At 37.6% G+C, this 13,058-nt stretch overlaps 1 protein-coding gene across 1 annotated transcript in view; it reads right to left on the bottom strand.

The window, feature by feature from the left end:
• The window catches only part of LOC115903085 (gamma-aminobutyric acid receptor subunit gamma-3-like), a 153,806-nt gene that overhangs the window by 127,529 nt on the left and 13,219 nt on the right, over positions 1-13,058 (bottom strand). The window contains exons 2-3 of the mRNA XM_030947277.1: positions 5,540-5,760; positions 3,145-3,227 (exon numbers count right to left, since the gene is read on the bottom strand). Coding sequence (XP_030803137.1) covers positions 3,145-3,227; positions 5,540-5,694 — 238 coding nt within the window. The 5' untranslated portion in view covers positions 5,695-5,760. The remainder of the gene's footprint in view (positions 1-3,144; positions 3,228-5,539; positions 5,761-13,058) is intronic.

The following is a 13,058-nucleotide window of genomic DNA, read 5'->3' as shown; positions in this document are numbered from 1 at the left end:
TAGTCGCATATAGTACTTTAAAACCATATGAAGAGTGATCATATAGAGCAAAATCTATCCAAGACTGCTCCAGTGCCATGAAGTCACAGAGTTGATTCTTTCTTCACATTTACAGGGAAATGCACATTCATACCATGCCTTGCTCGTTAGGGAGAAATCCTGCTTGGCACACGTGGTTGATCAAACCAACCTGGTGCATGGAACAGACACAAATTGTCACATGGCACAGCAGCCCTGCATTTTGTTACTGGGATCAACTTCTCCATAAGCAGTGTGCTGAGTGCACATCTACACAAGAACAGCAACTACAGACACATACTGACCACAACGCCTGATATGCCAGATGAGTCACCCCATCATGTCACTCCACATACAAAACGTGCACAGGCTGGAGATTCAGATTATGTCAATACTTTTTAAGCCCTGTAAAAGAAACCAGAGAGCTCTAGGAACTTGTTCTTGAACAAGATTCTCCACAGAAAGGGGTAGGTGTAACTACTGTTAGCACACTGAGACGGGTCCTTTTTTAAGCCATTTTTTTCTCCTTATTCATCCTGGCAACCAGATGAAGTAGATCTCAGTATTCCCACTGAGGGAACATCAATTGTCCCCAGAGTAACAACAGGGTTAGGGTGCAAATTAGCTGGCACTAAAGGTAAATATTCTAGAAAAAATTTAAGATGAGTTTCATGTTTCTGAAATATCAAGGGAAACTTATATAAAAAGTCAGAAATTTCAAATATTAAACTTCATCTGTGTGTAGAGGTGCATGGAATATTTTCTAAAACTTGTGCTTCTTTGTGCCTGCCTACAGTGGAAACTAAAAAGATTTGTCTGTGTGCTGAGGAACAAAAAGAAGGGAAGAAGGGGGAAGCAGAGCTGAGCTGTGAATTCTACAAAGGTTATTATTTCATTCAAAGACATACATCTTGGAATCCCTAATCAGCTTGTCCCTTCAGAAACTTGTCATAGAAGGCAGTAATAAATCATTCATGCATTCACTCAGTCATTCACTTCCTGAGTCCCACTGAGTGCTGTCTAGCTAGAGACTGCTGTGAATGTACACAAGACTGAAAATACAAGTGAGTTACGTAACAAACTAATCATACAGGAAATGTCCTGTATGATGGCAATAGCAGCATTAAAACTGTTCAAGGAAAACAAAAAACGTAATTCAGTGTGAATCGAAAGAAATAAACCCTTGTAGTCAACATGACCAAAAAAAAGAAATAAACCCTTGTAGTCAACATAACCAAAAAAAATAAATAAACCCTTGTAGTCAACATGACCAAACAGGTTGACAAAACTATAAAATATTATTTTAACATTCCTCTACAGGATCCTCCATCTGGAAAGAAACTACAAAGAACGCACACAGAAACTGCAACACATTCATATTCTGCCTTATCCAATGTAATCTCCATCTCCATAGACAGTAGTACATGTCTGATGGAAACACATGTACATTCCAAGGTCATAAATGTTATAAGCTAATAGATAAAAATTAGGAGGAACATTTGCAATACAAAATGTATTTGGAACTATGCCGTGGAGCAGAGCCTGCTGAAGTACCCACTGATATCCTCTCTCTTTCAATAAAAACCATAGAGCATAACTTACTTCCATTTAGCAACTGTCTAGCTATTAGGGAATGCAAGGTTTGAAGTGACTTCCTGTTTACTGGAGTTCACTTTCTTTGACTATTGCTATCACAGGAACACTAGAATTTATGTGGTTTAATTAGTATCTTTGGACTTCAACCAAAATTTCAGTAGGTTTCCTTAAATCTCTGGAATTTGATTTTTAAGTTCACAAACCTTTCCCAGCTCTTCAACAAAACAACAGCAGATTGCCACAAGAGCAGTTTTATGTAGTAACTAAAGATAGCTGAGGTGCAAAGAGTTCAGTGATAAGTGTTCATGAGCAGGAAAGCTCCTTCAGGAGCTCTCTGCCTCTTGTTCAGTTGAATATGCATCTATTACACACACCTGAATTAAGCACACAACTGTGTACTTCTGCCCAGATTCACTTATACATACAAAAACCAAACATTGGCAACATAGTGGTAGAATTTTAGAGGAAAGGGAGATATTTATATGACAGATTTGTTAAAAAAGAAAATCCTGGATAAAAAGAAAAATACATCCTGGGCCAGAAATTCGAATCTGTTTTATGATTGTGGATCACTGTTTGTATAATATTTATAAACAGAAATATATACCATCACAATAGCACATTTATTATTAAAATATTCAATAGTGTTCTTCTTCTATCTCTTTAAAAGGGATTAGGGAGATAATCTTGTTTCTAAATAGATAGACAAAATGATACATTTTCCTTTCACTTTCTGAAGAACGCATATCTTGAGTCTTATAGATTGTCAAGATTAAAATGTTTTGTGGAGATCCTTTTAAAATATTTTTTAAACCCTTGCATTGTGTGGTTTTGGATTACAAAACTGTGCAGGTATTCCTGTGAACAGACAGCTCTGAAAGTTTTTTAAATGGATCAGTATGTAGATAACTTCTCAGAGTAATATTGGACCCCAGAATTAACTCACTTGACTTTTGTTTTCCATACATTTTCCCATGTATTTGTTTTGTCTTTTAGGAAGGTTTTAAATATGCCAGCAACACAACATACAACACAACATTGGGACTGCTGGCAAAGCTGAGCAATAAAAGGAAAATGAGACTTACAGTAGCTGCACCATTTACTTTTACTATGAAACAGAGAGGCATTACTAGGCTACGTGCTATAAACTCAGATGTTCAGAGGTTGCTGGGCATGTCCCCATGCTGTGCACCTCTGCCAGAAAACTGTGGTTTCAATTCTCATTTGCAATGTCAAGTGATTGTATAAATTAACATTGCATAGACTGGTAGGAATATCTGCTGAGTTTGTGACTATGGTATCAGCTAAAAAGTCTGATTCTGATAAAAATAATAGAGTTAATCTGCAGGAGACTTCATGTCATAAGTCCACTGATCAGAAGTGCAAGAGAGGATACCAAAAATTCCCTAAATATTTGAACAAACCTAAACTTCTTATACTGGTTATGGAACAATTGACCAACCTGACAGAAATCAGAATTAAACTCATGCCCCTGCATACACAGGAATAAGGCATGAAAGAAGCACTTACAGCTGGAGAATATCAGAGGACAGGAGTGTTCATCCATGGGGAAGTTGTGCAGCTGCAGCTGGCACTCAGCATTGATGGTAAGCCTGTGAAGAAACCAAGGGTCTGTTACTGTGTGCCAGTACAGGCAACAGCCAGAGGAGGAGGCAGGGAAACCTTAAGCATCATGCAAGAATAGATTTGATATCCATAAGTAAGGCCTGAAAGGAAAGAACCATATTTGCAGATTGTTCGGTGGCTATTTAAGCCTGATACAAAGCAACGATAATGATCTTAAATAATTTCAGACACATCATCAACACTTTCTGGATCCCAGGAAATCTGTGCATATGTGTTTCTCTAGATAATTCATCAGGTTCTGGGATGAAAACAACTGTTCTTTACAAAAATAACAGGAAATATGGCTCATGTTGTATGCAATTCCACAAAATCAGCTTCAGAGGGAAACTTATAAAAATATTCTCCACGTGTACTTATAGTGTGAACTTCAAATTCTTTCAATTTCTCCAGGCTGTCTCTCCAAAACCTAATAAATCTCCAAATGCTGTTCTTATCATACAGATGCAACAAACAGATCAGCAGAAACATCTTCATCCTCACTTTAAAGCTGCTTTTACATGACATCCCTAAAACAAAGTATGCTACAAACACAGCCAATTTTAAAATTATTGATAAAAATCAATAATCTTCAGTCTAATAGCCTACAAAGTGAATGTACTTACTCAGGGAAATTGAATTAAGTGCTAGTTTATTGTACAGTCTTTTAAAAAAACTCTACATAGTTTCATGACAGAATTAATACTTGTGGGCTATGTAGGTTTTTCCTTTTGGAAACTAAATAAAAAGATTAAAAACTCTATGGTGAAAGGTTTGTGTCCGAGGTATAGGATAGCACAGAGAAAAACTCTGTCTCAGAAAAGGTCACCTGTGAGGAATTTGATTATTGAATTAAATTGCATTTATTATTAAATGATTGCCCTGCCACTAGAAGATTTGCAGGGTTGCAACAGTGTTGCATTCACACCCTAAAAGGGGCAGGGAAGAAGATGGAGAGGTAAGGAGCATGACTGCACCTTGTACGCTTCCTCCTGTACACATAACACCCATCAACACCTGACAGCACTAGGGCATACAATAGCTACCTCTTCCATGTCATACCAATCCTGACACAGGTCAGATAAATTTGGTTTGAATTACACAGAGTTAACAATGATCATTCCAACAGCTTTTCCTGTGAAAAAAGGAGGTCGACCTGAGAGATCAAAAAGGACTCAAAACATCTTTCACAAACCAGAAATGCTCATTCCAATGGGTCAAGTATTAACTTTTAGCTGCTTTAGACAAATTTTGTAGTCCATTTGACAAATAGTTTCTTTAGTGAGAGGTATGTAAGTCTAACTACTGTTATGTAGATACTTGGCCTGAAATACTGAAACAGATCTTAATAGAAAAAAAACCAACCAAATAAATAATCAAAATCTCCTGAGGAAAAAAAAAACAATAACCCAACCAAGAGAATATTGGGGCTGACACCTTAATCTCCAAACTCTTTAGCTAAAGGCAACTGCAATAAACAAGAGCTCTTCACAGTACAGCAAGCCTAAGAAGGAAAGGGCACTAAAAATATCAGCAGCTTTTCCAGATGTTTATTTCCTTTCTTATTGTTTTCCAAAGACTTTGTATTGGAGCCCAAGAGCAGTTGCAAGTGTGATCAGCCCTCTCAGGTGCACCGAGAGGGCTGAACACAATCACAGAAGAAAACGTAGCGTGAAAGGCACATCTCTAGAACAGTTTCCCTTGTGGAACATGGCTTATGGCAAAACTCCCTTCTGAAAATCTCATCTCTTCCACAAGCAAACACATATTTTGATTCCACAGGCTTTTTAAAATGCAAATATATACAGTATTTCTAATACCATATAGTTGATTTTATCACAAAGATGAGAAAACTGTAAAAGCCTTTCCTCCAGCAATTCACCCTTGTGATGAGATGTGACAGACTATCTTTCAGCATGACTTATTTGAAGAATCAAGTATTGGCATTAGCATGAATCTAAAAATGCTTTATCCAACCCTGCATCTAACTCCGATCAAAAAGGCTTTTGACAGGTTTTATGGGACTACATATTCCCGATTTTATTACAAGCACTAAAAAGCCCAGCTTGTACAATTTAGACAGACTTATTTCCTAGTTCTCAAGGTTGCTTTCATAGAAAGACAAGACTTTGTTTTTTCAACTTGGCACTACTTATGCCTGAATAATTAAATATTTGCAATGTGTGGCCACATATGCATCAGGAAGAAAACAGCAGAGGAGAGCAAAGATATTGCTGAAAATTACTCTTACTACACCAGAGCTGGGAGAAGCTTTCAGCCCCGCACCTTGCCAAGCGCTCACCTGAGGGTGTACAAGATCTTGCCATCATTCCATATGCGGAGGAGCTGGTTGGGGGTGGTGATCCAGTGGGCCTCTGCTGTCTTTGAGTTACGAAATATCGTGTCTGGGATCCAGATCAAGCCAACCATGTTGCTGTTCAGAGTCAGTATCTTCATGGTGCTGTTGAAACGAAGACGGCTGTCTGTCCACGTCTGGGCAAAAAATATATCAATTTGATATTCCTGCAAAGAAAGCATGAGATATCAATTGAAATCAGTTCCACATTTCACACTATTTGGTGTTTGATTAGGTCTGTTCTGGTGTAGATCAACAGGGTATGTTCTGGCCAATGGAGCTATGTTTTCTTTTTGTACTGCCTTAGGAATATTTTTTTTCCATTTTTTCACCCTTTTATTTTTATATCTAGCTGCTTTAATGAAACACGCTAAACATCTCACTTCCATTAGTCCTGTGCCATAACAATTTCAGCATTAGCACATTCTTTTTCATTGTCTCTGAAATGTCACAGCTAGAAGGTATAATTTACAGAGACTTTGTCACAGAACCCATAAGAGACATGAAAGATGAACAGGACCAACAGACATAAGCTAGAGAATGGTAAATTCCCATGATTATTGCGATGCTTTTTAGGGAAGAGGTTGTGTAAATGCAATAAAATAATTTTCCCATTTGCTACCAATTATTCAGCCACGCTTTCTCAGGCCACACTGCAGTAGAATGAAAAGGCAGGTATGTGCTCCTTTTACAGACCCTGATTCTAAGAGCTGAACACTCATCCCTGAATGTGCTAATACCTTAATTTACATGAAATTTGTCCTTCCATTTACTCCATGTTTTACTATTCTGTTTCTGTAGGTAAGCCATCATAGTACATATAAATGCAGAAATTAAAGTACATGTGGACAGACAAAATTATACAGGTGAACATATAAACACAATGGCTTATGCATTTAAGACCCCGTGGAAGAAACTGTATTTTAATTTTGTATTTGAATTGTGAATTCAAGCCACCAGAGGCTGGGAAAGCTCATGCTTCATTTGCTTGCGTTCCTCTTCCTCTTTTCAAAGACTGAAAAATGAATAATAGACTGCTCTGTTTTTGAACGTCAGGGAAACATCCATCTGAGTCTGTCATGCAATACCCTCCCAATACCACAGGGCTGGCTGTGACAGGGCTGGCTGTGACAGGGATGACGTTTGCTGATGTGGCACAAAGTGTGTGCTCTACAACAGGGGCTAGTACAAGGCTTGGGAATAATCCAAAGGAAAACATCTCTTTAGGACCTCTGGTAGATGCACTCCTGGTATATCTGAACACAGGGTAATTAGGGCTATATGTAAAGTCTGAATTTGCTTTTATTTCACTTCTTTCTATTGTTTCAATACAGTAGTATTGGGTTTTTTCTTTATAGACAGTATATTTCTATATAGTTAGTCGAGCTTGCAGTCTGAATTGAGGACAGTGTTTTTGCTAAGAGCCACCTGTTTCTTCTGTGCTATTACATTTTTCGCAGGCCATCCCTTCAAAGCTGATGTTATAACACCAGGAAACCCAATTCAGTGGCACTATAATCCAAGCCCAAAACACACTCTGGGCCTCACATCTCTAGATGATAAAATGATCAAAAGGTGCATAAGTGCTGCTAGCAGGTATCCAAACACCAGGTAGTAGATCACCTCAGGAATTAAAGCCTAGGCACCCACGGCAGTAAGGACCATTTTCCTTCATAGCTCATCTCACTACTATTTCTCATTGTATTATTAGCTTTAGTTTTGCAGGGAAGATGACAGATTTGTCATCTGAAAAGACTTTTCTTTCATATGGATGACATCTCCACAGATCTGAAGCATGTAATGTAATGTACACAGTGTACCTCTGTTATTCAGAAAGAACATCCTTAATGCACCAGGTTTTAGATGTCACTGATGTTCTTTCTTTAAGTCAAGTGCATTTTAGCCTTTGAAAGTCTAATGACAAGTATTTGGCACATTCAGCTTCTGTAGAAAGGAATATGCCAGACATGTCTATGGGTTTCTCCAAATGCTGAGTGAGTAGAGCTGCTCTTCCTAGCCCACGTGTGAGAATTTGTATTTATAGAACCAAAGACCATTTGTATACAGCTGGCTGATGACAGTGCTGTCTTTTCACAGGATAAGTTTTTGCATGATGTTCACATTTGAGCTTATTTTATATAAATGCTTCATTTTGACTAAATTTAGAAGTAACCATATTTCTTTTCTAGTATATCATGCATATTTAATGATTTTTAGGATTTAAGGTATTCAGGATTTCTACCCTGCCATAAGAAAGGAAAGACCCTGGGCTCCTTAATACATTACCATGAGAAGGTACTGCAGCTACATCTGAGCAAAGTGGGCTCCAGGAGCAGTGTAAATGTAACATTGTGGTTTCTATTCCAGTAAACTACTCTGGCTAAATGGATTACATCAGCCTAGAAACAGGGTCATGCTAACACCACTGCCCAACTCCCGCTTTGCATCTTTGTTATTTATTGCTGCCGCCAATGATCATTATTCAAAATACCTGTAGAATGGGCCACTCCATTTGCCTTAATAAAAAAAAAATTCAACTCAAATTAAATGGTTCCCAGATCTTCTAGAGTTAATTAGTTCTGGAAAAAAACCTTCATTTTTTTTTGGCAAACTGAGATGATAAAAAACAAAGCAGCCTTTTTAAAAGAAAAGTCATTGAAGTTGGTTGAAGTTAGTTGCATTGAATTTTTAAACACTTTAACCCTATTTAAAAAAAAATTAAAGTATTTACAGTCCTCAGTCAGAATGTAAAAAATTACAAAACCAAATTTTTTCCAGGAAAAATAAACACACATTTCCATTTAATATCTGAATTGAGATTCTCACCATTAATCCCTTTTAGAAGTGAATGTTATATCAGTACATCCCTTAAATTAATCTTTGGAATTTCTTCAGTCTTTAACTAAGCAATAAGTCACTTTTGAAGTTGGCACTCAATTCTCCACTTCTAATGGTTCCAAGTGTATGCACATTTCAGAAAATTACCTCCATCTTCACTGACAACAGATACTCCATTCCCAGTGAAGGCAACAGCTCCCATACATTTTTTTGCACAGAGCTGGTACACTGATCTCCAGCACACAGCATCCAACAAGAAACTGCCAGAAAAAAGGTCTCTATGTTGGTTTTACAGACAGGTCAATATCATATGATAAAAGAAAGTAATACTCTTCACTTTCTAGCTAATACCTGCCATTTTAGATCTTTACAAAACTCAGTGATTGCACTTAGAGAGTTCAGGCAGGACACCAGGTTTCAGTGATGTGATGCCTCACATGAAACAACATCCTAGGACTAACAATATTCTTCATGTTCTGTTCTACCACTGCACCAGTAATTTTGTTAATAATCTTCCAATTCTTCCTTCTCCCTTTGTTTTTTTTCCTGGCAGCAACTACTGACTGCTACATTGAACACAGGAAGAAGTGAAAAACAGCAACATTTTAAACAAGACTTCTGCCCAGCAGCAAAAATGGTAAAACACATTCTACATGAAATACTGAGGTGATGTACAGAAAAGTGTTCTGTCACTAAGTTTTCTTGTCTTAATAGCACCCAGTTTGCCATGCTAGCTAAACAGACCCAAGATTTTCCTACTTTTACCACATATTCACACAGTGCCTGGATGCATTCACACTAGAGCAGCCAAACTTTGAAAAAGGCAGTCATTTCCCACTAAAACTTAATCAGTTTATTTGTATTTTGTTTGATTGTATGAAAATACAAAGCCTCATTTCAGGCAGCTACAGTGTACTTTTGTGTGAAATGTCTTTTTTTTTCTTTATTACTCCCCAATGTTGCATAGCTGCTTACGACCGAAGTATTTCTCATGGGTACTTTTTTTTGCAGATTAACCTTAAATGAACACATTATTTTATATATTTCATAATAAAGAGACAGATTTTTCTACTTGCAAGACTTCTCTTTGCAAGAAACACTCAGTATCATCTTAAAATTATAAGGGACATTTTGTCACAGAAAAACTCTGTATCACCTCCTATGAGGTTACCTTTGAAAATGGGATTGTAAATTGACACCTGACAATGCTCACATAGCTTCCGAAAGTAACTCCTAAAACCAAGAAAACATGCTGTGGTCCTTTTACCTACACAGTATGCAAGTAATTGTCTCATGTAGAACTTTTCTTCTCATTCAAATTTTATAAATTCTTTAAATCTGAAACATTGCCTGAGAGCAATGACTGAATGAGATGAGGAAAATTAGATGGTATTTTCCTGTTCTATGGTTATGTAGAGAACAAGAAACTAAAGACAATTTCACCTACTTAATTTTCACTGATTGTGGGCAGAAGCTATAACCCAGATTTAGCAACAGTGTTACCTGAAAATAGCTGCAGATAGTCAAAGCTCCAACTACTTGATTTTAGTTTGGTTTTTTTTTCACAGTTTCAAATATTCCTAATGTGGTTTCATTAGTACTTTGAAAATAAGAGTCAGCACTGAATTATTTGCCCTTCAACTGTGTAGGAATGATTAATGATTGTGAACACCTTGAAAATGCCATTGTCTAAGTCATCTGTAGTCACAGAGAAAAATGCATTCTTTTCAACCAAGTCTTCAATTGTTTTCTCAGTCAAAAGAATAGCTAACCTGCTGTTGGTAACACATGGAGCTTTTCTCCTATCACAATGTCTCATTTTAATTCTGAAAAATATGATGTAATAGGCTGTCACAGTCAGGTAATGGATGCATGGATGCCAATGACTACAGATAAATAGTGTTTTGTTGCTTCTGCTGCAGCCCTCTCATTTTTTCTGCATTTTCAAACTTCTTCACAACAACAGCAACAACAATGTCAAGAATCCTGTCCTTGGAAAAAATGCAAGAATTTCTTGCATGATACTTTTCAGGTTTTTACTACTGCCTACTAGACTCTTTTTTTTTTTTTTTTTTTCTTTTTTTTTTCATTTTAGAACCTGTGTCTGGATTGGCAATAGAGTGAGACTGTAAATCATTAAAGCTGCTACTGGCATTTGTGTGAGGCTGGTAATCAACTGAAAATAGCTGCATAATTAGGGTCCAGTTCATATTACAATAATTCTGTGCCCTCCCACACCCCTTGTATAACATGCCAGCACACCACAACACACCACAAACATTGTCTGTAGAAGCTTGGAACTAGTCTAATAAACTGTGCAAGGGATAAAGTCTTCTTTAGCTACCAAAAGGCTGGACTTCACCAAAGTAGGAATTCCCATTTGTTAGTCTAAAACTGTTCGGGAAATAAGTATTAAACTTCGCTTTTATATTTCAACCTAAACCATTCAATAAGAAGTATGCTTAAAAAATGAATAATGGTTGAGCCCGTTACGTGCAAACTGTCATAGAAATGTTAAGTATAATGTTTAAAAGGGAATATGGGAAGGGGCTGTTCAGGGAAACAGGAGAGACGTGGGAGCAAATCTCTAAAGACTGGGAATCCCCCCTTTACTGCACTCAGCTGTACACCAAAGGCGAACACACCCAGGAACCTTCTTTCTTTATGCCCCTGTCATGCTTGGCTTAGAAGTACAAAGGGAAGGGTTTGAGATACTGTGTTTTAGTAGAAAATGTCCCAAATACTAAAGCAATGCTCATGATGTCTATTTATTCTGCACTCTGATGCACTTGAGAACATTAAAAGTGAGCAATCTCTTCGGAGTTTGAAGGTGATTTTCAATAAAAGCATATTTTTTACAGCCCAGCTCACCACTAAAAGGAAAGGTCAATGATTGATTCACCTGCCTATTTAGTTGTGTAACAAATGAGTGAAAGAGGAAATGCTCCCTGAAATATGGAATGAGTGGTTCCCTCTTCCTGAACCAGTGCATTCACATGATATCAAAACACTTAGAGTAATTCTTCTGAGCATAGCCCACCTTCAGCTTCCCTGATTTATTGCATTTTACCCTGGGCTAGAATGAGGAGAGAATTGTCCTCTGTCCATATTATGAACAGACTTTTGATAATCTGAAAAGGTACCTTGATCATACCTATTTTTGGTATGGATGGAAATAAGTAGTTCCACAGCATCTGCCACACAATGTGTGCTGATTATTGATCAGACTGCACACTGTATAGACTGTGAAAAGTCAGGAACTACGGTGATTTCAGGAGACCTCTGTTGCATGGAAGGCTTAAAATGTTAAGCTTCAATGTAAACCTTAATAGTACTGCTTGACAGCTTCTGCTTAGTTTTGCACCCTATGTGCAATCTGCATTTTAATTTCAAGAACTGGTTAAAACCTCTCAGATATCCTGTGGAAAGGAACTGAAAGTTCTACTAGTGGAAACCTACACTCTCATTTTGTGGAAATAGTGCAGAAAGAAATAAATTATATTTGCTGTAGAAAACACAGTAAAATAGTGTATTTCATATGCAGGGTACATTCAAAACTCTTGTGGTATCAAGACCAACACAGGCCTTCTGTGAGGACAGTAATTCTCACCCATGTCCTGAAAATTTGCCTTGCTTTCAGCAGAGCTTGGGATGAGTGGAATAGCACCATTAGAGCTGCCTGTAACTTTTCCTGGACTATCTCTGCCAGGCTGGGGCTTTGTGTTTCCAGAGGCTGCCCAGGAGTTAAAAGGGATGTATTTACTTCACATGGCATACAACACTGGGTTTGTTGCCTAAGAGACAGCATAGCAGGGATCACCTTCCCATTCTCCACCAGTTTGCTTTGTTTCCACTCTCTGCTCTTGCTCCCTTTCTAGATCCTAATTCCTAATAGCCTCTATTATGAGTGGAAGAGTGGGCAACACATTCCCACTTTTGGATTTTTTTCTCTTCTTAATCTGAATTTATCTTTCCCATCAGCGTTAAGGCTGTACCTTCAAAAGATAGTCAAAAGAAGGAGATTAAAGATTAGTTTTACAGTAGTAATGAAATACATAAGTTTGAAAACTTTCCAAACTGTTTCATGTATAGAAAAGCTTTCAATAACTTGCTCTTTTTTTTCGAGAATTTGCTTTGGTACTTTCATACTGTTAAAAGCATCGTGGTTCCATGGGCAAAATACAATGAAAGAAGCAAATTCAAAACTGAGATTTTCACCACAGATATAAGGGCTATTCTGGTTAGCAACATGAAAATATTTCAGCAAGCAGCACCAATCATCTTCATAGCGGAATGCTTTGAGTAAAAGAAAACCAAAAAAACCCCACCCCAAACTATTCTCATGACTGACTCAGTAGGAATGTTGGAGCAAGGAGGATGGAAGCTCACCTTCTTCACTGTAGTATTGCCTCCTGCCTGCTTCAGAATGTTATTTCACTGATTTCCTGCTCTATAAAGAGGGAAAGACATCTAACTACACTCAAGAAACAAAGCATGAAAGTATCATATAGCACTTCCTTTCCCTGAGAAAACATTTGTCTGTCTCCCTCTGCCTATTTTGGCTCTTTGGAGGCTACCTTTAGCCCTTGTGTATTGCAGATAAATTCTTCCTTTCAGTTACAGGAAG

This window comes from Camarhynchus parvulus, chromosome 1 (genome assembly GCF_901933205.1).
Source record: "Camarhynchus parvulus chromosome 1, STF_HiC, whole genome shotgun sequence".
NCBI classification, from domain to species: Eukaryota; Metazoa; Chordata; class Aves; order Passeriformes; family Thraupidae; genus Camarhynchus; species Camarhynchus parvulus.
The sequence above is the reverse complement of the archived record's forward strand: the minus strand, read 5'-3'. Positions and strand labels throughout refer to the sequence as shown.